Genomic DNA, 25,939 nt, shown 5'->3' with positions numbered 1-25,939 from the left:
CTCATCTAGGTGATGTAAACTTGAATGTCAACCACAGAAATAGTCACTGCAATCTGGAAAGTCACCATGGGTCCCAGCTGTAATTTTAGTCCTTCCTAGAAATGAACAGACTGGAAATAGGTTTCCCACAAGTCAGCACACACAGAATCCTTCTGGATACAACCTCACGTGGACATCAGAATGCCGTGAGGTCAGGGAACAGGTGAGGATGTGAATTGGGTCTGTCAGCAACCGTTTATCATCACTTTGTGAGTGAGTGGGACCAGGGAAAAGAAGATGATTGGGGGAGGAAACCTTGTCGATAGCCAAAGAGGTTGGGCAGAAAGGACCCAGACAAAAATGATGGAGGCAAAACCGCCCCACTGTCACTTCCTGTCTCTAGCTGTGTCCCACCTCTCTAACCTTACGCTTTGTTTTTCACATGAGGTGGGTGCATAATTAATTCACTGGAAGTGCCGCTTTTAACGCAAAGAGCACCAACTTCAGTAATTCTAACAGATTCAAAGCCTAACTCCCACAGCAAATTAGTAATGCTGGCTGAGTCACGGAGGGGGTCACAGACAGTTTCTTCAAGACTATTCGCCTCTACCCTTAGGAATCATCTCAGAGCGAGACAACAATACATAACAAGGATCTATTCATATCGCAGACTTTTAGTATGTCTTTTGGAATCACACAGCACCATCTCTGCAATGGTTTGAAGCTTCACTGCTCTCCCAAGGCAGAAGGTCCCTCATAGCTAATGCTCTCCAGGGCTGAAAATCAGTAATGAAGACAAGGCTTCAGACCAGCGCTTGGCTGGGTGTTTCCCAGGGTGCAGGCAGCAAGGGCAGAGGGGAGGTCTTTTATCTGAGAGTCACTCCCAGGTGGGTGAGGGGTTGTGTCTGGTCGGTGCCATAGCCCAGCAGGGTGAACCAAGAAGCCTGGAAGAGGGAGGCTTGGCTGGAGCCGGGAGCCGTTCATAGTCCGGGTCTTGGGCTGAACTTTCAACTCTTTTCTTTAAACTCAATGGTAATAATAAGGACATCGTTATCTAAACCATTGCATCTGTACATCTGTTGAGTCTGTGCTAAACGATTACATGTTATTGTTGGATTAGGAAAGAGAGGGTGGCAGCCGAAGGGCCAAGGAGGAAAGACTTGCGGCTGCTCTGATGGTGGCTACAAAGCACAGTCTAATGACTATGCCAAGGTTGTAACACACGGATGACAGCTGAGATGTCTTGGCTTCCAAAGTATTCTCTAATAAACTCTCTTATGTTTTACTTGTAATCTTAAATGCACTCGTATGCACATACATAGCAACATCCCTCCAAATCGAGGTTTTAGTAAGAAAACATGAGACGATTTCAAGACAAGATGAAAAACAGGATGACTCTTAGAAAGGTTCTTAGGAATCTCCGGATGCCTGCTCGTGAACACCAGCCATCTCTGTCTTTGTCTGGTTGTACTAAGGATGCAATCATAGACACACTGTATTCACCGTGAAGAAATTATGGGACTGCGTACTCAATGGTTCACACGCTGTCCTCTAAAGCAGCATCTTCAATTAAAGAGCCTGGTTACCTCGCCTGAGCTGGGGGTGTGTTAGAACAATCAGTTACATTGGACTAATGCACCCAAGTAATGGGCATGGAATAAATGTGCTCCAGTCAGTCTGAACTGTTGATAGGCAAAGAGAACCTGGGTGAGACGCGTTTGCAACACCACTGCTGCCTGTGAAGGTGGAAGGAACAGCAGGAATGTGCTCCGCTTTTCATGCTCTCAGACAAGATTTCAAAAACATGGCATCTAACTCACGGCAAAGGGAGGGCATGTTTGGTGAAACAATAACTTCTACCTGCTTCTGTAGGACAGCATGATGGCAAGAGAACCCCCTTTAAGTATTAAATAATATATCGTAAGTATATACAATCAGGGCTTGGCAACTAGAAGGCCATCCATTTGGCTTGAAAACTTCCTTAACTTAAAAGTTGTAAATTATTAAAATCGGCAAAACGAAGCTGCTAAGATTACTCACAAGAAGTCAGGCAGTCATACATTTTAAAAAAGAATAACATTATTGTACATATAAGCCCCTGAAGAGTTTTGTTAATAGATGCTAAAAGTACCAGTAAAAACCGTTGACAATGAACAAACGCATCTGATAGAAACAAAAAGGTTGAAACAATACGGTAATCTATACTTTAAAGAATAGTTGACTTCAGTAGAGAATGAAGCAAATTCGGAAACATATAATTTAGAAACTAAAGTACAGGTACTTCAATTATTTAGTTTTCTCAGAAATGGGATTTATTTTAGATAGAGAAGTTCTATTATCTTTTAATACCACATCAAAGACAGGGGAGGTACATGAGAAGAATGGGGGACCCAACATCAGAAGACTTGAACTTGGGCTCTGCTACTTTCCTGCTGTGTGACTCAGAACAAGTTGATTAACTTCTCTAAGCCTCAGTTTCTTTATTCATAAAAATCTCAAACAGGACAGTAACCAACTGCCACCCAGCCCTATTGGGAGGATTAAATAACCATGTAAGAGTACATTAGAAAGCGTCTGGAATACAGAAGCTTCTCAATGCATGTGTTTTGGATCCGAAGGACTTACCTTAGTTTTAATACATATTTGCCTTGGATGGTCATTTTCTTATTTAAATAATATGGTCATTTCAAAATTATGTTGCAACTCCCCTTTTTAGAATTGCCTTCAGTGCCAAAAGCAATTAGTCTCCTTCTTTTTCTTTTTTTTTTTTTTTTTTTTTGCGGTACGTGGGCCTCTCACTGTTGTGGCCTTTCCCGTTGCAGAGCACAGGCTCCAGATGCGCAGGCTCAGCGGCCATGGCTCACGGGCCCAGCCGCTCCGCGGCATGTGGGATCTTCCCGGACCGGGGCACGAACCCGTGTCCCCTGCATTGGCAGGCGGACTCTCAACCACTGCGCCACCAGGGAAGTCCAGTCTCCTCCTTTTGTCAAAATGTATCACATCCATTTTTGTGAGGCCTTTGAAATGGGGACCTTTTGCCATTTTACAACTGAAACTGGAAGCACAGAGGGATTCAATGACTGACTGAAGGGTATAAAACAGGTCAGAATCTGAGATAAATAACCTAGATTTTTTGCCCTGCCCTTCACTACACTCCACCTAACCCTGGACTCTGTGAGGCATTTCTCCAAGTTCTTGAAAAGAAATTTCCTATGACTGCCACATTTCACTTGAGTCAGCTCTCTCACTGGCAGACGGCACGCCAATACCCATCAAAACACTCTGCTGACAGCCTTGACACCTCAAAAATGAGGGGAAATGGAAGGCAGGCGAATTCACAAGTTTCTCTCCTGAGCAACATTCTGAATCCATTCTGAAGCCACCCGAGTAAGAAAGTCTTATTCATGCCTCTCGTTCCTTCCTGATTAGCGGCGTTTCAGATCTGATACAGCCTAGTTTGATCATGATGGAGCCCTACAGAGAGAAGTAACTGCCTCTTTTTTCCCCTGGCAAATATATGATTCTCTGTGAATTACAAGAGGTGAACCACTAGCAGAGTCACATTTAAGTAGGTTATCTGAATCTGAAGGCAGCAAGTGATGTGTACTTTACTTAATTCTAATAGAATTTTTTTCCTTAATTTGAATAATATACAAGTCTTATACCAGATGTTAAAGTTGAGTCAAAGGTGCTATAGCTCTTTTCAAAACATTTCAGCAGTTTTGATCAAAACCTAAATATTCCCGAGCTGCTGATTCCACTAGCACAATCCCTAGGCTACATTCAGTTAGATGGCTTTCCACAGGATTTTTAATAAACTTAAATCTCAACCTATAGGATAAAACCATAAAGTCACTTTAGGAATAAGAAACAGGCATAAAGAGAAATAACCCCACACGGTTATATCCATGCGTATGGCAGCAGATTGCTGGTGACATTCGTGGTTATCCTAAAACGTTCCACAGCAACTGAAATGAGGCATTAACACCTAGAATTAAATATATGGGTTTCAGAGCGTCGTGACTGTAGCCGTAGCCCCATCTTGGGGGCTCATATGCAAGGTTGTGGCCTCTTCAAAACAGGCAAAAGAAAACAAATCCTGACATAAACCGATACAGACCACACGGCTGTGTAAGAGGGATAAAAAGCGTAAAGACGGAGCTGGCTTTTTTTCCCCCCTCTCCCATGAGGCGTAAAAGTCTCCACAAGTTTAACTGGACTCTCATTTCCAAAAAGACAAGATTGACAGCTTCTCAAAACTGGGAATTGGGGCTTCCCTGGTGGCGCAGTGGTTGGGAGTCTGCCTGCCGATGCAGGGAACACGGGTTCGTGTCCCGATCCGGGAAGATCCCACATGCAGCTGAGCCTGCACGTCCGGAGCCTGTGCTCTGCAAAAAAAACAAAAACAAAAAACTGGGAATTGGCCTGGCAATATGTGTATATGATATAGATATATCTGTATGGATAGATATGTAATACGTAATAGAGTATAGTGTACAGGGTCGTAATATGAAATGTATTCCTACGACGGGTTACCATATTAGGGGATATGATTTTAAAAGGCTTGAAAAGCAGTGCAGTAGGATACCCTAAATCCCTCTGTTTGGGTAAGCTGCAGGCAGAAGCATCCGTAATTGCACAGTGGTGCCAACAGCAGAGGGAAGTGAGGCCATAGGGAAGGAAATGGGACTGAGGAATGAGGTGACCTGAGGGTAATGCAGCACACTCAGGGTACCGGAGTTGCCAGGACTGCCCCTAGTTTGAGCTAAACACTCCCCTGTAGCGAAGAGTTCACCCTTACGGGCCCCCCAGCTATTAAGCACCTATGATTTCCTCTGCACTGTCTCCATGAGAGGTGTCAGTGATAGCATCTGCAGCTCACACGGAAAGACGTTCTCCCTGTACATTTCATACTTCACGCTGCCTGAGTTCAGACTTCCAGACTTCGATGTAGGGATCAGATACAATCCCTGCCCTCCAGATGTCTACGTCAGACTGAGCGGATAAACAAGTGAACGCCCATTCAGTAACAGAAAGAAAATTACATTAGGCTGAACTTATGAAATGACCATGTTTGGAGGTCAGAAGTAGTTGAACACCAGCCATTTTGCATGGTTTAACTTAATAAAAATCACCAAAACGCAGTAAGGGGCCAAATAGCTTAGGGATTAGAGCTTAGCTTAGAGACTGGGCTGACAACCTGAAGACAGAGAAAAATTGTTTTGAATATACTCCCTACCCCACATTCCACCCACCGCAATGTGGGTGAAGATATCCAAACATCAGAAACCAACTTGCCGTGATTTTCAACACAAAATCTAACATTAAGTCTCTTCAAGATTCTGGACTTCCTTTGCTTTCTACTATTTTCCTCAAATATACAAGTATATTTCCTCAAATATACAAGTATAAAAATTACCCACAGGTAAGGCACTTTTAACGAAGAGATTTCCAATATTTTCATTTTGAGGGGGTTCAAAATAGTAGCTGTTAGTGTTTATTTACTTATTTTTAAACTCATTGCTTTTCAACAAGAACACAATACAGAACTTATCGAGGCCTCCAGCTTGCTTTCTTTTCCATCATAAACTTTCTATGTGAATAGAACTCGACTGTTGATGAAGAACTTTCCCTCGTTATCTTACTTAGGCCGCTAAAAACATCATGAGGTAAGGATCGGCATTCATACTTTACCGAAAGGAAATGAATCGTTCCAGAGGCTTGCTGAGAGGGGAGGAAAGCCAGTTTTGTTTTTGAACTTAACCTTTGGCTTTCTGATTAAAATTCTGGTTGGCTTCAGATTCTGAACCACAAACACTTCATCAAGCATCTACAAGATGCAGGACCTTGATTAGAGCTTTTTCTTGTGTTACTGTTCATCTTTTGGCAAACACTTTAGCAGGACGTCAAGCCTTTCTGAAGTGTGCAAAAACTTAGGAGTCACAATTCAAGGTGGGTCAAAAAGTAGACAGCTCGGCTCTTTAGAAAACATTGCCTGGAGAGAAGTTCTTCTCCATGTAGGCTGTTCTATGCTCTTTCAATTGTTGTTCATATTAACTACTAGAAGTAATCAATGAATTTGGTAAAGTAGCAGGATACAAAATTAATGCACAGAAATCTCTTGCATTCCTATACACTTATGATGAAGAATCTGAAAGAGAAATTTAGGAAACACTCCCATTTACCATTGCAACAAAAAGAATAAAATACCTAGGAATAAACCTACTTAAGGAGACAAAAGACCTGTATGCAGACAACTATAAGACACTGATGAAAGAAATTAAAGATGATACAGATGGAGAGATACACCATGTTCCTGGATTAGAAGAATCAACACTGTGAAAATGACTATACTACCCAAAGCAATCTACAGATTCAATGCAATTCCTATCAAACTACCATTGGCATTTTTCACAGAACTAGAACAAAAAATTGCACAATTTGTATGGAAACACAAAAGACCCCAAATAGCCAAAGCAATCTTGAGAAAGAAAAATGGAGCTGGAGGAATCAGTCTCCCTGACTTCAGACTATACTACAAAGTTACAGTAATCAAGACAGTATGGTACTGGCAAAAAAACAGAAATATAGATCAACAGAACAGGAGAGAAAGCCCAGAGATAAACCCATGCACATACGGTCACCTTATCTTTGATAAAGGAGGCAAGAGTATACAATGGAGAAAAGACAGCCTCTTCAATAAGTGGTGCTGGGGAAACTGGACAGCTACATGTAAAAGAATGAAATTAGAACACTCCCTAACACCATACACAAAAATGAACTCAAAATGGATTAAAGACCTAAATATAAGGCCAGACACTATCAAACTCTCAGAGGAAAACACAGGCAGAACACTCTATGACATAAATCACAGCAAAATCCTTTTTGACCCACCTCCTAGAGAAATGGAAATAAAAACAAAAATAAACAAATGGGACCTAATGAAACTTAAAAGCTTTCTGCACAGCAAAGGAAACCATAAAGAAGATGAAAAGACAACACTCAGAATGGGAGAAAATATTTTCAAACGAAGCAACTGACAAAGGATTAATCTCCAAAATTTACAAGCAGCTCATGCAGCTCAATATCAAAAAAAACAAACAACCCAATGCAAAAATGGGCAGGAGACCTAAACAGACATTTCTCCAAAGAAGATATACAGATTGCCAACGAACACATGAGAGGATGCTCAACATCACTAGTCATTGGAGAAGTGTAGATCAGACTACAGTGAGGTATCACCTCACACCAGTCAGAATGGCCATGATCAAAAAAATCTACAAACAATAAATGCTGGAGAGAGTGTGGAGAAAAGGGAACCCTCTTGCACTGTTGGTGGGAATGTAAATTGATACAGCCACTATGGAGAACAGTATGGAGGTTCCTTAAAAAACTCCAACTAGAACGACCATATGACCCAGCAATCCCACTACTGGGCATATACCCTGAGAAAACCATAATTCAAAAAGAGTCATGTACCCCAATGTTCATTGCAGCTATATTTACAATAGACAGGACATGGAAGCAACCTAAGTGTCCATCGACAGATGAATGGATAAAGAAGATGTGGCACATGTATACAATGGAATATCACTCAGCCATAAAAGAAACGAAATTGAGTTATTTGTAGTGAGGTGGATGGACCTAGAATCTGTCATACAGAGTGAAGTAAGTCAGAAAGAGAAAAACAAATACCGTATGCTAACATATATATATATGGAATCTTAAAAAAAAAAAGGTTCTGAAGAACCTAGGGGCATGACAGGAATAATGATGCAGATGTAGAGGATGGACTTGAGGACATGGGGAGGGGGAAGGGTAAGCTGGGACGAAGTGAGAGAGTGGCATGGACATATATACACTACCAAATGTAAGATAAGATAGCTAGTGGGAAGCAGCCGCATAGCACAGGGAGATCAGCTCGGTGCTTTGTGTCCACCTAGAGGGGTGGGATAGGGAGGGTGAGAGGGAGACGCAAGAGGGAGGGGATATGGGGATATATGTATACGTATAGCTGATTCACTGTTATAAAGCAGAAACTGACACACCATTGTAAAGCAATTATACTCCAATAAAGATGTTAAAAAAATTGTTTTTCATATTAAAGATGGAGAAACAAGAATGAGACCTAGGTTGTGTCATGTAAATGTCCTTGTATAGTCTCAAGTTGAAGAAGCATTTCTGCGATTTTATAAACAAAGGATCCCAAACCTCCTGTTCCGTCTACGGTACATGACTCGGATGAAGAAAAATTTCCTTGTCCACAAAAGCTATGGACAATATAAAGTGATGATATCGAGCTCTTGTGTTAATAAAAGTGCCTTCTGAAGAGGCTTTTTTGGGTCAACACTTTACCATCATCATAAATCTGTCTTACTCACTGCTCTAAAGATGTGCCCGGAATAATGCCTGGCAAACAGTAGGAGTTAATGGATGAATGGAAAAAAGCAAATGAAGAACTTACAGGAACACAGGGTAACTGAGGCCAGTCCCTCCAAGACTGAGGACCATCTCAAAGAACAAAGGTTTCATCACCTCTCCTCACACCTGAAAGAAGTTAGTTGGCTAATACTAGTTAGCTGGGGAATGCTGTGCTTGTTATGCTAAAAAATGACCAAATGAATTATAGATCTTAGTTTTATGCTATGACCTGTGGTTTAGCAGGGGCAGGAAAACGTGGCCTTTCTCTTGTTCGAACTTAGGACCAGCTCTCAACTGTTGCATGGACTTGGAAAACTGCTTCTCCAGCCAGCTACCCTCCAATCTCTGAACAAATATCAGAAACTGCTGTGGAGGATCCCAGTTAGGTCTAAAGGCAAAATGACACGCGTGAATGATTAGGGCACTGCTCCGAGTCTCTGGAAGAACTGCCCTCCACAGGATGGTCTGAAGACCACAGGACTCACTTTGCAACCTCGGTAAATTCTGCTGGAAACAGTAAGTAGTGGAGATCAGTTGCCTGTCTTTGTAGCTCAACACAGCACTCGGCTGCAGAGAGGGCGGAGGCTGCTGACGTCTTTGCCCTGACACCGATATTTGGGGAAAACCTTTCCTTCTGCATGGCTCCAAATGTGGCTCAACAGACCCTCATATTTTTACCACCACCGATTTTTAGATAGTCTTTTTGTTCTTAAGAGTCCAAAGCACTTCCTATGTTCCCCTTTTAGAACAGGAAAACTATAGAACCCCTACTTAGTCAAGATGGTACTGGAATTATCAACTCTGTCCTCTGAAGTAACAGGGAGGGTCAAAGTCTAACAGCTGCCTCCACGGTTTGGATCTCTGTGCAAGAGGTACACCTTTCAAGAAAGCAGGAGCACAATTAACAGGAGACAATTATGCACATGACTCCTCCCCTCCCCCCAGCCTGAAGGTTCCTACCCCTCTGCCTACACCCCCTAGGTTTTCTCTTATTAAAATTTAGAATGAAAAAGCAGAGACGGTCTGTGCTATCTAAAAGCAGGTTATTATTATGCAGTCTGCTCTAATTTCGCAAAATGAAATACAGGACTCGTATTTTCCAGAAGCACTGGGATGTTAAAAGAAATTTAGAGTCTTCTGTGGATTGCAAACGAACCTTGAAGCAAAGGTCTTTCTTTCAGTTAAGTATTATCATTTAAGGACATGAGTTGTGTGAATAATATTGACCAAAAAACATTTAATTCATGCATTTATTATTTCAGAGATTGATTACTGGGATGCTTGTTTTGTTAGGTGGTCCAATAATCTGTTCATTTGATTCCAATCTGTTCACAATGCAGTTGCAAGCCTGGAGGATAAGAGCCCAACAACTGAAGCACGTCAAACCCACTCCAGTTTCTCTGTCACTGATTAACAGTTAAAATTTGGATTCACTTAGGTATGACATATGAATTTATGAAACATATTCCACTTTCTTTTTCTCATGAAGTTCAAATATATTCTAGATTCTTCAACCAACATGGCTTTAAAGATGTTTAGTAAAAATGTAAAAAATTTTCTGACCCAGACTACCAGACTTCTTCCATGTCACATGAAACCTTTCCAAAATATAGTTAGAGCTCAAAGGTTCAATACAATTTCTTAAATGTTACACCCTTTACCTTTATAGATTGGCCGGGATGGACAATAGTCTGTGCCTATTTAATCAAGATGAAACTGGACAAGGCCAATAGATTTAGTTCTCTCTCTCACCACAATTTATTAGAAGATCCAACACACAGCCATATCCTCAGCCATAAATCCATTTTATTCACAAAGTGCTGAAAAATTAGAAGCTTCCAATCATTTCTGGTTTTAAAGTGATATACGTACATGTGGATGACGAATCTGTTTAGATAAAGCAAAGGGGTCTGTTCTCGGACCTTTGTGTTTAGGTTCAAGAGTCTTTTCTCTTGGATGATTCCACGGACCACAAGTAAAACTAACTCATTTCTCTTTTACTTTCCAGTGTAGGTTAAAACACTAAAGAGTTTGTATCTCATTGACTCTGTGACATTCTGCCCCCTTCCCTCCCTGCATTGCCTCAGAATCATTCAATATTCCCCCAAGGACACAAGAAGACCTGAGGGAAACAGAAAACCAACTGAGTGTCTAAATAAATTTTTTAAAAATCGAAAGCACAGAAAGTCAAAGCATCTTTTGTCTTACTAACCATTTGGGGGACAGAAAAGGCTTCTGAGTTCCAAAACTTTGGCTTAATTAGAAGGACAAATTCTATGTGGTTTATAATATAAACAATAGAGTAGGGAGGAATGTATGATGTCAGAGTTAGTGTTTCAGCCCCCAAGGAGATCAATACAACAGAATTGATGGGGGGGGGCATGTTTGAGGGAGGTGTTTTGGGAGAGAAGAGCAACTCAGCAAATTATTGGTGTGGGTCAGGGAAAGAGGCCCACCCCCTGACTGCTCCATTCTGGGGTCAAATCCCAGTTGAGTGAGGAGGGGATCTCTAAGCACAAAGCTCTATCTTGCTTCCTGAGTTGAGGGCTAGTGTGACCCAAGCGTGGAAGTCATTAGCATGCAAATACTAACAGAAGGCTCATGAATGGATGGAAACCACTCCCTATTCCTCCCAAAGTCAGAAAAGAACAGTGACCCCGAATATCACCTGTATTTTAATAGCACGTAAAGAAAGATAAGCCCGCAGAGATCAAGAAATAGAAGAGCACAAAGAAGTCAATGGAAAGCTCTATTTCAAGAAGAGGATGATCTCTGATGCCAAGTGCTGTAGAAAGATTAAAAAATGACAATCTCCTTCACATTCAGAACAAGTAGGTGGTAGATGACTTTAGCTAGAGGGGTTTCCATGAAGTGGTCAGGGTAGACTTTAAATCACAGTGGGTTGAGGAGTGTTTAGAAAGGGAAGACATGGACCCAACAAATGTAGACAAGCCTTTTACGAAGTTTGGCTATAAAGGGGGAGAAAATGCTAAGAATAGATAAAAAAGTATATGGGGAAGATGAAGGTTTTGTCCTATTTTTTTTTTTTTTTTAAAGATTGGAGTGGCTGGAGCCCCTGTACACTCTGATGAGAAGGATCCCCTAGTTATGAAAAGCTCAAAGATACAGGAAATAGAGGAAACTGTACATAGGTGGAGGAATCAGAAGAGGAAAACGTCTTCTATTCTAACCTGAGGAAAGGTAGGATGGATGAATACAAATGGACAATTTTTTTATTTTATTTTTTTTTGCGGTACACGGGCCTCTCACTGTTGTGGCCTCTCCCGTTGCGGAGCACAGGCTCCGGACGCGCAGGCTCAGTGGCCATGGCTCACGGGCCCAGCCGCTCCGTGGCATGTGGGATCTTCCTGGACCAGGGCACGAACCTATGTCCCCTGCATCGGCAGGCGGACTCTCAACCACTGAGCCACCAGGGAAGCCCAAATGGACAATTTTAATTAGTATATATTAGATCACTCATATTTGCAATGCCTTCTTCCTCTCACTCAGAAAAAGGAGAATTTGTTTGCTGAACTCTTTATGACTGGTGCTGACTGAGGTGCGAGGTGGGAGGAAAATGGCCGACACCAAGAGAGACTGGTTGCTCTACCTATGAGGGGATGAGAGAAGACAGACAGGAGTATGATGAGGTGAATTAGCGTGGGGCAGAGGAGGAGGACAGAGGGAAAGAATAAATTGACAGCTGCCACGAGGGGCCAGACTTTGGGGGGGAAAAGGTGTACAAACAACTGTTAAAAAATCAGGCTATGTGTTCTGAGATTAGTTCTCCTCTTGGTCTTCGTTAACTCCTTAAGAACTTTCCAGTAAAGACTCTGTCTTCCAAGGCTTTCTGGGTCAGGTTTGACTTTCACCATGTTGAACTGTCCTCAAGGCAATTGGCTTTAGTTGGGTTATGCAGGTAACAGATGTGGTGGCAGGAAGTTGACATCTTGCATGGTTAAGAGGTGAGACTATCTGCTGAAAGTGCCGCAGAGAGGCGGTTTGGTCAAAGACTGGGAGAAAGTAGAAAAGTTTTCACTGAGCTGAGGGGTCCAGTTGAGACTGGAGGTCAAAAGTTTACCATAGCATCCATCTGGACAGTGGTATGATCTTCTCTGGCAGTGCTTAGCAGTCCGGTTGGAAGCAGGAGAAAGCACACAACTGGATTAAGGGCTGGTATCCAGCCTGGTAGGTGTCAAGATCCTAACTATCCAATACGAGAAAAGTTCATTTCTACGTATCCAATACGATAATGACTGACAAACAGGAGTCACTCAATAGATCTTTAGTGACTGGATGAACGGGAAAACTGAAAAGATTGGTAAGAAGGCGGTTGAAATATTATAGTAGGCCCTGGTATCCACACTGAATAGAGAAGGAAGTGGAGACAAGAGGAGGCTAAAAGGGTAAAACTCAAGGGGACCAAAGGTTCCTAGGAGATTTCTCAGGTCTACCAGTCACATGAGCAGCATCACCCACTCAAGAAACTTCTAAGTCTTAAAGCACCCCCTAGTGGCGGATCCAGGAAGCTATTAGGCCCAATATTTGCCTTTATGTTTTAGTCCTCGAAAGCAGCAAGTACATTCTTATATACAGTCATTCCCTCAGTATCCACGGGAGATTGGTTCCAGCACACCCCAACCTCCTGCGGATACCAAACTCTGCGTATGCTTGAATCCCTTATATAAAACGGCGTAGTAGAGTCGGCCCTGTGTATCTGCGGATACGGAACCTGTATCGGAGGGCTGGCCGTATTCCTCTTTTCAATGTTCAAAACGCCCTTAATTTCCCTTCATGCAATAACTTTCTTATTCATTCTTTAAACCTGCTCTTCCTCCTCTGTTTCTGAACTTTTGCCCCAGCTACCATAGGTATCTTTCTTTCTCTCCCCCTTTTCTCTCATCCTCATTCCCTTTCCTTTTTCAATTTGTGAAAACAATCCTGGTCATAGCACATATCGTTAAAGATGAAATTCATGATACGCCTGAAACTGAGGAACAAGGGAATCCTTACGTTTCAAAACCGAAGAAGTCAAAGTCTCTTACAGTCAGTGAAAACGGACACAGATTTAAAAATAGCCACAGCGCAGACCATCTTGTAACCAACCTGCGTCTCCCAAGTACTCGCATTCAAAACATTTTCCATTCTTACTGTATTGCTTATATTTTAATTAATAACCTAAGTCTTTTTGCTATTAATTTTTTATCACAAACGTACGTGCTTTCTACTGTAGGATGAGTTAGGCAGACTTTTGAAAAGCAGCCCAAAGATGTTTACAGCATTGTTCTGATAAAGGATTTGCAGATGAGCTCTTGGACAACCTACTTGCCAGTTGGGGGTTTGGCACGATTTTAATTCCTGCTTGAATTTCCTGAAAAATCACATTAAGTTATTTAAGAAAAGACAGCTGCCAAACTTTGACACGTCATAATGAATGGGTAAGTCCCGAAAGGTCAACCAGCCGTCTTTTGGCTCCCATCTCCTCCTTAAAACCAAGCTATTTTGAGAATTTCCATTCCTCATGCTTTTTCTTTCCCGACCCTGACACTATTCGTATCCCCTCAGTGGCACTTTTTTTTTTTTTTTTTTTTTGACTCAGGAAAACTTAAATGAGTTCCAAGATTGCAGAAAAGCCTTATTATTTGATGATTGTGGGTCTTGTCTGGGAAAAACTCCAAACATAGATTTGCCATTTTAAGCAATTCCTTTGAATTCTCACTCTATTGTCAGCAATAGTCCTGTTATTATTGGTTTATTATTGATTTTTTTTCTTTCCCTTTACATGAGTTAACTAGGCACTCTAATTTTCTCTTCTCTTCTTATGTTCTCTTAGTTCTTAAGTCCCTGAAGGACTGTATTGTTTTAGCTTTTTGAGTTTTGGAACACACACACACACACACACACACACACATCATCATACACACACACATATACACATCATACCTTGCCATTATCACAAACCCATGACCTTTTCCCTCAGCACCATGACTATTTCTTCTTTATAATCTTCCTTCTTCTTTACCCGACTTTAATATAATCGGCTGCCACATTCTGTCAATTTTCCCTTTAAAACATATTTTGGATTCATCCTTTTCTCTGAGTTCCCACTGGCACCATGCCGTCTCAGGTCGTATTCTCACTGAAGATTCTGTTACCCTCTCCTAGTCAGCTCTCCTGCCGCTCTTCATCCTCTCCCCACACCCCCACCCATGCCCCACCACGACTCAGTCCATACGGTCAATTATCCGGCTTTTAATATTCTGTGAGGGCAGGAAAGCACCTCCTATGCATTTAGGCACACCTCTTAATTCTCACAATCCTGCGTGATAAATGTTACCTTCCTCACGTCACAAATGAGGAAGCTGACTCTCCCAAAGGTTAAGCATCTTGTCCCAAATCACCTAACTTGTAAGTGTTCCAGTCACTGGCCCTCAAATTTGAAGAGGGAAGAGGTGCCTGTGTCATAACAGCAAAATAAAACATTTACATAACAAAGATTTTACACTTAATCTCTTTAAAGTCAAGGAATTAGACACAGGTGCAATTAGTACCATGTCAAGGGCAATGGGTTTCAAGAGACAGAATTTATGCCAGAGAAGTAGAAATCCAAGGGTCTGCTCTCAAACAGTTTATAATCTAGTTGGTCAGAGTGTGTATCTAGTACACGCTAGATACATAGCATATGCTAAATAAATACCTGCTCAAGCCAGGACCAGGGAATGGAAGGAGAGTTCTTGTTATTCTCTCCTTAGGATGCTTCTTAATATAAAATGCTCTGACACTTCCTCCTGACCTAGTCCCAAAGAATACCAAAATACACTGTTAGGAAACAAAGACGTGGAGATTACTGGGCTGCCTTCCAACCACAGGCCTATTTATTTTTTCCTAACTACAAGATAATTATTGCTGGATATTATTATGGGATTTTTCCATACGTCCTTTAGTTAGGGCAGTGATGACCCAAAGCAGCCTTTTAATGTACTCTGGTCTCCTGCCAGCTTACCTCATTCTACAACTTTGTCTTTGGTTTTTATTTTTAGGATTATTCAAAATTCCCATTGCCTAATCAACCCCTCATTTAACCACTGCTGCTGTTGACTACACACCTCGACAAAGACTCCTTGGAAAAGGTCTTTTTCACTTGTGGTGGGCTCCTTTGAAACAAGTTCTTGCTACCTTCAACATTTTGGCAAACAAGGACACGTTCAAGGAAATTGGAGGCCAAACTTGACAGAGCACTGGGTGCAGCTGCTGGCCCAGCTGTGCGATGATTCTCAACTGGTCCATCACCTCCAAAACTCAACTATTCAGCACAGCCTTCCTTAGTCCAGCACTCCTGTTGGTCTAATATATTTGGCAACAGCCATTATTTCAGAAATGAATGCTCGTGTGTATTTATAGCAAGTCACGTGCCTGCTCTATCAACAATTAAAGAGATTAGGATTCAGCAGACGAACTCCTCTAATTAGGACAAGATGGAAGACACGGTATATAGAATGCTGCAGTTTGGTCAAGGTTTATTCTTTCCTAACAAGGCTGCCATACCGCCTCTCATCACTCAAACAGCCCCTCCCTCCCTAGGGCCACCCTGCTCCCTGTATCACAGTCACTTCCTGTGTCTGTCCCGTAGGATTTTCGGTCAGGGGATTCTGTTTGCAATGGACATTTCCAGTTGCCCCTTCCTCCCTCCCTCAAACCACACCAGAGACTCAGTGGACTGCTTTAAGGCTTGTTTTGATATAACATGGACAGCACCATGTGGCCACTAATTTCATTCAGTTACGCCCTTCCCCTGGAGCCTTGGTGGATGTTACATGCTCACGCTTATGTAGTGTCTCCTCCGAACAAAAGCCTGAACTCAGCGTCTGGGCCATAAATTCCATCTTGCCTTGCTCTTGCCCATGCATTATTTAAGCAATCTTCTCGGTGAAGCCGGCATGAGAAGATCCCTCTGAGTAACAATCAGCGGGCGCCTTATGCGCTGTTCTAACGGGAAATGTAGGCTATCTGAGAGTTCCACCCATTCACAGCCTTGATAATGAAATATGATAATCTAATTTGGTAAAAATAAACTGTGAAATCAGAGATTTGAGGCAAAAACTTTAAAGATGCAATTCAGACGAGCAATCAATGCTTATTCAGTTTCTGTACCATCTCAGCTTTCTCCCTGTGCAGATGCTTAAGTGATGCTAAATTAAATAATTGACAAATTTTTAAAACTGCTGGAAATTACCATCTGTACTTAATTTTGGAATATAAAAAGGTCCACAGAAAACACCCGTTATGATTATTTTGTCTAATAACAGATATGAAACAATACAAACATCCCAGTCATAAAAATATAATGCGTTTCGAGCAGTCTGGCTTACATATTCAAACAGTTTTTCAAAACAAAAGACCACAGGAGGAGTGAAAAGCTGGGTTACCAACACGTCTTTTCAGATGAGTGGCAAAAGAACTGAGTTTTTAAGTTTAAAATCTATCCCTCTAACCCTCACCTCCCCACAAAACAAAAACCAAAAAAACAAAACTCACCCACAGGCTTCCTATAGACAGTAATGATCACATCACTTTTTCACATTTCTCTCCTGGATAAACCCTGGGCTACACTGTTCTCTGTTCAGAACTTTATTAGGTTGGTATTCCATTTACACAAAATGAAGTCTAGGACTGTAAATAAACATGCTTGAGGCTTCCATGAAAACACAGAAAGAGAAACAAGCTCCCTGCGTGGGAACACACTGGCAAATACGTGGATACAACAAGCTGAAACTTACACCAGACACTTCTCCCAGGTCCAGCTCGGCCGTTGCCCCTAAAGGTACATTCTAGGTTTTTTTAATCCATGTTCTGCTCTTCTCACTGATGGGACTGCTCAGGCACATGGTCAAGTTGCAGTCAGCTTCTCGGTGATGTATGAGAGCTGGGTTGATTTATCTCGTCTTTCTGCAGCATATTAGCACTAATGTTCCTGCGTCTGCATCCTACCTTTCTTTAGCCGTAGCCCCGGCTTTATCATTGGTAATCTAAATTAAAGAGCCAGTGAACAGAGCAGGGTTGTTGTCCCCCACCCCTCCCTGTTTTCCATGAAACAATTGCCAGGCAGTCATTCCCGGACAAGGATTCCACTGTTTATTCTATGGAGCCTCGTCTCCAATATCCCATTGAGACTGGAAGTCAGTTGCAAAAGGAGAGGTCCGGCGAGACTGCCTTAGTTCAAATGTCTATGTATGATTTATTCTCTAAAACAGTAGAGATGGCCTCAGGAATTACTAGAGAAAGCTGTCATTTGCCAGTTTTTCAGCCCAGAATACAGGATTGACACTATTTACAAAAACAGAGTAACTTGGTCCTCAACCTACTGCCCAGGGTGCAGCACACCTTTCGGTGATTTTTTCTTTCCCTAAGAAATCTCTTCCTTTCCCCACCGATGTTTATTTTGCACATGCACGCTCCAATGTTTATTTTAATGTGGAATATGAGTGCCACGATTTTAGCAAGTTGCGCACAAGAAGCATAAAATCCTATAAAAAACTGGAGGAAAAAAAATCAAACAAATCATTATTAACCTTGTTGTAACCGTCTATCAACAAACTAGCTGAAGCTAGTTTGTTGATAGACGGTTTACATTAAATAGGATAGACTCCTATTTAATTCAGGAGTTGTCAGTTCTTTCAAGATACATTTAAAATTTTCTTGAGCTCCACAAATCTTTGGGAAGGGGAGATATTATCAGTACATTTTTCATATGAAAGTTTTTAATCTCTTTCATATGAAAGTTTTTAATCTCTTGAAAACATTGCTGTCTTAGCAGCATCTCAATACTCTTAACTCGGGTTTCCAATGATTACTGAAATAATACTAGGTTTGTTTTCACATTTTAAGCAACAAAACTTTTTGACAGCTGTTAAGCAGCAGCATTTGGTGGATAACCAAGTATAATAAGTTTCATCTCTAGTTTTGTGTATTTTTGTTAAAACATGATTGTTTTAATAATTTTAAACATGTATATTCCATTTTTAATTTTGCTTTTGAAAATTAACAAGTTATGACATATGTATTTCCACATAGACATAATATATAGACTTGTCACTTTTCGTAGATTTAGAATATTAAAGTCTCTAATTCCTTGATATTTGCATTGTTTCAATTTTTCATTACTAAAACAATGCCTCTTGTCAGAAATTCAAAATACTCACATTCCAGGCCCTTGCACCCCCCAATTCTGGAACCAAACTACTGTGTTCAACTCACAGCTCTGCCACTTACCAGCTGTATGACTTCAGGTAAGGTACTTAAACTTATTATAGCGTGGGTGTATTCTGAATTCATCTGTAAAGTGGGATATTGAGAGTTCTGCTTCTGGTTCAATCTGGAACTTTCTGCTTCCCAGCTCTTTTCAGAATTGTAGTCAGGAGAGATAATACTCAGGAGGGCTGCTTGAAGACTAGCCAGGGTATTCTTCTAGATTGTATCCTTGGGTTAAATTTTACACATTTAGGGCTTCCCTGGTGGCGCAGTGGTTAAGAATCTGCCTGCCAATGCAGGGGACACGGGTTCGAGCCCTGGTCTGGGAAGATCCCACATGCTGTGGAGCAACTAAGCCCATGAGCCACAACTACCGAGCCTGTGAACCACAACTACCGAGCCTGTGAACCACAACTACCGAGCCTGTGAACCACAACTACCAAAGCCCGTGTGCCTAGAGCCCGTGCTGCGCAACAAGAGAAGCCACCGCAATGAGAAGCCTGTGCAGCACAACGAAGAGTAGCCCCTGCTCGCCGCAACTAGAGAAAGCCTGCGCGCAGCAACGAACACCCAACGTAGCCAAAACTAAATTAAATAAAATTTAAAAAAATTTACACGTTTATATGCATTTCTACACTCTAGAACTTGTTTATATGAACTGCTCCACAAACATCCAGAGTAACGATTTAAAAGATTTAAATCTGGGCTTGTCACTCGGCTGCTTAAAACTCTGCATAGCTTCCCGTTATTCTTAGGAGGAAAGCCAAAATCTTTATCACAGCCTTCAAGGACTTAGTTTTATTTCACTCGGAAGATAAGCCCACCTTCCCAGAACTGACTGGCTGGGATTCAGAATCATCAATCAATGTAGTCTTGAACCCCTGCTCTTTACTGGCCAGTCAGCTTGAGCATGGTATCCGAGCACTGGTGTGGGATGCCGAGAGAATTCCAGAAGCAAACACATAGGCCTTTTCTTTTAGTTTGAAAGTAACATACGTGAATAAGATCTCACTATTTCACAAATCAGCTTACAAACTATGACAAAATCAGTATGCAGCAAGTCAGACTCAAAAATGCAAAGTGAAGATAAAATCAAGAGGTAAGAAGAATAAGATGAAATTAAATATTTGATGAATGTTAACTGAAACTGACTTAGGCTAGAGGAGAAAAAAGGAGACAAATAAGAAGCAGAAACTCCAAAACAAGTATTGCTCGAGCTTGGTATTCTTATGCTTCCAAGGTCTATGGCTCACATCAGCTAAATAGTCTTACACTTTTTCAAGTCAACAATCCCATGATTGTTATTGTGAGATTCTTCAATAAACAATTCCTATACTTTCATTACATTACTGTTGACATTACTCTCCTTCAAAAGTTCTCTTTATTTTAATCACTAAAACAACCATATGATAAACTTCACCAGTTTCCAAGTAAGATGACCAAGGAGCCCAACACCACAGGACCCTGAAAATATGGGATTTTTCATAACCTAAAGATCTTAAAATAATGTAAAACCCCAAAGACATATGAAGCATCCACTGAGTAATGAAATCTTGAGACAGTCCAGTGCATAAGGAATTGACACCACAAGGCCTCATGAGTCCCAGAGTATGTCCTATGCTTCTTGCCATTGTCCTAATAATTTATACCATTAAAACCTCCCTTTGTAAGAAATCCTAAGACTCTGGAACCAAACTACTGTGTTCAACTCACAGCTCTGCCACTTACCAGCTGTATGACCTTAGGTAAGGTACTTAAACTTATTATAGTGTGGGTGTGTTTTAAATTCATCTGTAAAGTGGGATATTAGAGAGTTCTGCTTCTGATCGTGCAAGTAACACCTTCTCAGAGATAACAATTATAAACTCCAGATAAAATATTAAAACGACAACAATATCTATTTGAGGACATTGAAGAATGACCAAGAGCAGGCAGAAACTAAAGAGGGGTTGACACTTGGAAGAAGGGCTCTCCATAAGTTACCCTTTTTTTTTTTTTAACAGCTTTTCAACTAAGGGCAGGCCCAGACAATCAGTTCTGCAGGGCAGCTATATCTCAGGTAGAAACTTGCCATCTTACTGGTTGGGGAGTCGAGTTCAGAGAGAAGAGAGCAGCTGAAAAATGAGGGAGGAAATCCAGAGAGAAGAAAGTCATAGAGGGGAAGCTCCAAATTCAATACACAAAATCTGATAAAATCTCCAAATGATCCCAATACTATACATGTGTGGAGCAGACTTCAAGCAGCCCAGCTAAGGTGAAAAGAACTAAACAGATCCTGCTGCTATCTATCACAGGGAAGACAAATTTGGAATTTGAGTTCCATCAGTAACAAATTACTTGCTAAAACAAAAAAATTAATACTCTTTAAAGGCCTATGACCAAATTCAGAAGCTCTATAACATTTCACTCACAATGTCCATGGTACATTCCAAAACTACTAGTTATGCAAAGAAATTAAAAAAATGTTAACCCATCCTCAAAAGAAATGGTAATCCATAGAGACCAACTCTGAGATGATGCAGCTATTGGAATTAGCAGACAAGGATTTTAAAGCTGTTATTATAACTGTGCTAAAGGATACTTAAAGATCTCAGCAGAGAAGGGGAAACTATAAAAAAGAACCAATTGGAAATTTGATAACTAAAAGATACAATTACTGAAAAAAAATTCACTGGATAGACCTAACAATATATTGGAAGAAAACAATAAAAAGTATCAGTGAACTCGGATGTAGAAAACAAACTTATGGTTACCAGCAGATAAGGGGGGTGGGTAGGGATAAAATGGGAGATTGGGACTGACATATACACACTACTATATATAAAATAGATAACTAATGATAACCTGCTCTATAGCACAGGGAACTCTACTCAATACTCTGTAATGTCCTACAGGGGAAAAGAATCTTAAAAGAAAAAAAAAAGTGCAGATATATGTATATGTATAACTGATTCACTTTACTGTACACCTGAAAGTAACACAACATTGTAAATCAACTATACTCCAATAAAATTTTAAAAAATAGATTAAAAATGTTCATAAAAAAGGATCAGTGAACTTGAAAATAGAACAATATAAATTATCCAATCTGGAGAAAAAAACTTTAAAAATGAACAAAACCTCACATTCTAGTATGGAATAAAATAGCGTAAGGTCTAATATGTGTGTAATTGAAAGCCCAGAAAAATGGGAGAGGAAAGAATGGGCAAGAAAAGAAATTTTGAAGAAATAATCCAAATTTGCCAAAATCTGGTTTAAAAAATGACATAAATTTGCAAATTCAAAAAAAACTCATGCCAGAGCACATCATATTCAACCTGCTAAAATTCAAAGGTAAAATCTTGAAAGCAACTAGAGGAAAATGGCATGAACAAGAGAAAACTATACTAACTTTTCATCAAAAGTAATGGAGGCTAGAAGATAACATAATGAAAACTTTAAAGTACCAATAGGAAAAACAACTGACAAGCTAGAATTCTATATTTGGCAGAAAATATTCTTAGACAACGAAGGCTAAATGAGGCCATTTTCAGAAAAAACAAAACCTAATCACCAGCAGATTTGCACTATTGGAAATGTTGAAGAAATATTCTCCAGGATAAAGGTAAATGACACGAGATAGTTATTTGGATCTACAGAAAGGAATGAAGATCACTCAAAGTGTTAAATATGTGAGTAAATATAAAACACACACACACTTCACACACTTCTTTGAAACTCTTCAAAACACATACAACTATTTAAATTAAAATTATAACACTGTATTGTTGGGTTTGTAACATAAATACATAACAACAGCACAAAGGCTGGAGGGGGCAGTAAATGGAACTATCCCAGTTGCAATGTTCCAATGCTTGACATGAAGCACTACAATACTAACTCTATGTAGAATGTGAAAAATTAAAAATATATATGGTAATCCCCCAATCGACCACTAAAAATTAATACAAAGAAATTTAAAAGCCAATAGAAAAATTAAAATGGAATTCACGGCAGCCATGAATGTGCCTCGCTTAGGTCTCCCTTCCAGAAGAAACAAGCTAATGAGCTGTAAGGAGCATAGTCTGCTGACAGCATCCAAAGGCAGCACCTTTGGGATCAACTGTTTGTGAATCAAAGCCATGTTCTTCACCATTAGTCAATGACTGAACATGACAGGGATACTAGCACTTGGCCATTTCTGCCCAGTGTAAAACTGTTTACAGGCAGTCTTTGCACCAAAGCCCTCCAACAGGCTGGAAGAGACTTTCTCAAAATCACAGCACAGTTTGAGGCTCTTTCTACCCTACCCCTCCTTTCTTCCACCCTCCCTTCACAGGTGTCAGATGCCTACTCTCTCTCTTTTTTATCTTTTGTCGGCATTGCATCCAATAAATTTCTTGCACCTATAGTGCTGCCATCTTGGCATCTGCTTCCTGAAGAACCAACCTAATGCAGAATTCTAAAGAATACTCAATTAATCCAAAATAAGGCAGGGAAGGAAGCAAGAGGAACAAAAAAGCAGATGGGACAAAGAGAAAAAGAGCAAACTGGTAAATCTAAATCCAATCATATAAACAATTATGTTAAATGTAAATGGACTAAATATTCCAATTAAAAAGAAAATTGCCAGAATGGATAAAAATTAAAATGAATCTATATGTTCTCCTTATATGTATAATACAAAGAACAGATAATCTGAAAATAAAAGCATTAAAAAAAAGAGAAAGCGTAAAGAAGCTCGAGTGGCTATATTAACATTATATGAACTAGATTTCAAGGCATAGAGTATTACCAGAAATAAGGAGAGATTTTATAATGATAAAGGAGGCAATTTACCTGGAAGAAATAAAAATAATAAATGCATAAGTGCCTAATTATAGAACATTTTGAAATAAAAATTGACAAAATTATTGAATAAATAGACAAATCCACAATCACAGTTGGAGATTTTTAAGACTGTCCTCTCAATAACTGATAGGACAACAAGATAAAATTAATAGTAAGGACATGGAAAACTTGAACATCACCATCCAGTACACTGAGCTAATTCACGTTTATAGAACACCTCCACTAACTACAGAATACACATTCTTTCCAACTGTACACAGCACATTCACCAGGATAGACAATTTGGTGCGCTATAAACAAGTCCCAACAAATTTCACAAGACTGATATTCTACAAAGTATGTGTTCTGACCATAATTCAATTAAACTCAAAGCAATAAGATATTTGGAAAATTCCAAGTATTTGGAAATTGACAACACATTTCTAAAGAACTCATTGACCAAAGAAGAAATCACAGGGGAAGGACAAAAATATTTTAAAGTAAACCATAAGGAAAATGCAACGTATCAAAATTTGTGTGACACATTTAAAGCAGTGCTTAGAGGGAATCTTACAGTTTTAAACATTTATAGTAGGAAATAATAAAGGGATAAGAGCAATGATCCTAAGTTCCACCTAAGAAGCTAGAAAAAAGAGCCAACTAAATCCAAAGTAAGTAGAGGAAGGAAATACTAATTTTTTTTAAAAGAGCAGAAATTGATGAAATAGAAAACAGAAAAATAGAGGAAATTAAGAAAACCCAAAGTTAGTTCTTTGAAAGATTAACAAAATTGATAAATTCCTAACATGACTGATCAAGAAAAATTTTAAAAGAGAGAATACAAATTACCAGTATCAGGAATGAAAAAGAAGGCCTCTCTAGAGATCCTAATATGTTGAAAGGATAATAAGCAACTAAACAACTTTGTGTCAATAAATGTGGAAACTCAGATGAAATGGACACATTTCTTGAAGAAAGAATTTACCAGAACTGACATATGAAATTAAAAATCTAGAGAAGTATATAATAGATATACTTCTCTATATCTATTCAAGTAATTGAATATATTATCAAAATCCTTCCCATAAAGAAAACCCCAGCACAAATGATTTCATGGTGAATTCTAGAACATTTAAGGAAAAAACAATGTTACTCTAATACAAACTTTTTCAGAAAACAGAGTAGGATGCAACACTCCCCAACTCATTTTATGAGGCCAGCATAACCCTGACACCAAAATCTAACAAAGATACTATAAGAAAATTACAGCTCAATATGGACTCCAAAATCCTTAACAAATATTAGCAAATAAACTCTAGCAATAAAGAGGATAATCAACCTGTTTTACATCATGACCAAATACAGTTTATCTCAGGAATGTAATGCAGCCTTAACACTTAAAAATCGATTATTATAATTTACTGTATTACCAGAATAAAACAGAAAAACCATGTAGAATTTTAATACATTCAGAAAAGGCATTTGATAACATTCAATACCAATTCATGATTAAAAAAAAAACAACCCAGAAGGGGATTTCCTCAATCTGCAGTTAAAATCATATTAACGGTGGTAAGTCAAATGCTTTTCACCTAAGGTCGGTAACAAGGAAAAGATGTCCACTCTCCCCACTTCTCTTTACCCTTGTACTACAGGTCGTAAACAGTATAATAAGGCAGGACAAATAAATAATAGGCATAAAGATTAGAAAGGAAGAAATAAGACTCCCATTGTTTTCAGATAACACAATTGTTTCTATACAAAAATCATAAGAAATCTAAAATGGGATAATAGTACCTACCTCATATAGTTGTTATAAGAATCAAATGAATTTAAATTTGAAGTTCGGAACTGTGCCTGACACACGGTAAGCACTATATAAGCATTAAGTAAAATTTTTAAAATACGTCTAAATATAAAATCTGGGAGTGACAATGAGTATAGGTTTATTTGTCAGAAGAGCTTAAAGAGAGCTACTTTAAGGAATAAGATTATGTTGGGTCAGGGGCCCAGGTTATGAAAGATTTCAGGGCAAATAACACTTGGGATGCCTGGAGAATGGCCAGTTCTGACATTTCTAAAATAGAAAGATGAAGTCTGTTACAGTGACACTGTCCACAGATTTACTACTTTAATATGGGATCTATAATGTCTATACAGTTATATAAACAAATCCAGTTGTTGTGTCTAATGAACAAATAATTTGCTTGATCTATAAGTACTCTTATGGCAGACTATCCATGAGAGACACGTACGGACGGAAAAAAGGCAGTTGGCATAATCGTATTTACAGAATTTAATTTTCAGTGCAAAAAAGATATGCATATATGATAACTGCATTGACCTGTGCATAGAAAAATTTCTGGAAATACTCAAATAGAAGTGTTAATTAATAGTGGAGAGTTCTAGATAGTGGAGTAGAGAGGACTTTTATTTTTTACTTAATATCTTTGGCATATTGTTTGAATTTTTAATAATATTT

The 25,939-nt window shown here is 39.7% G+C and overlaps 1 protein-coding gene across 8 annotated transcripts in view; it reads right to left on the bottom strand.

The window, feature by feature from the left end:
• The window catches only part of RAPGEF4 (Rap guanine nucleotide exchange factor 4), a 318,083-nt gene that overhangs the window by 176,779 nt on the left and 115,365 nt on the right, over positions 1–25,939 (bottom strand). Inside the window, exon 1 of one of the 8 annotated variants that reach the window (XM_079923818.1) lies at positions 18,670–19,667. The exons of 5 other annotated variants lie outside the window; for them this stretch is intronic. In XM_079923818.1, coding sequence (XP_079779944.1) covers positions 18,670–18,732 — 63 coding nt within the window. In that variant the 5' untranslated portion in view covers positions 18,733–19,667. Of the gene's footprint in view, positions 1–16,935; positions 17,001–17,177; positions 17,968–18,669; positions 19,668–25,939 lie in introns of those variants that run through there. 2 more of the 8 variants (XM_079923823.1, XM_079923824.1) reach the window with 2 other exon arrangements.

This window comes from Stenella coeruleoalba (assembly GCF_951394435.1).
Source record: "Stenella coeruleoalba genome assembly, chromosome: 6".
NCBI lineage: Eukaryota > Metazoa > Chordata > Mammalia > Artiodactyla > Delphinidae > Stenella > Stenella coeruleoalba.
The sequence above is the reverse complement of the archived record's forward strand: the minus strand, read 5'-3'. Positions and strand labels throughout refer to the sequence as shown.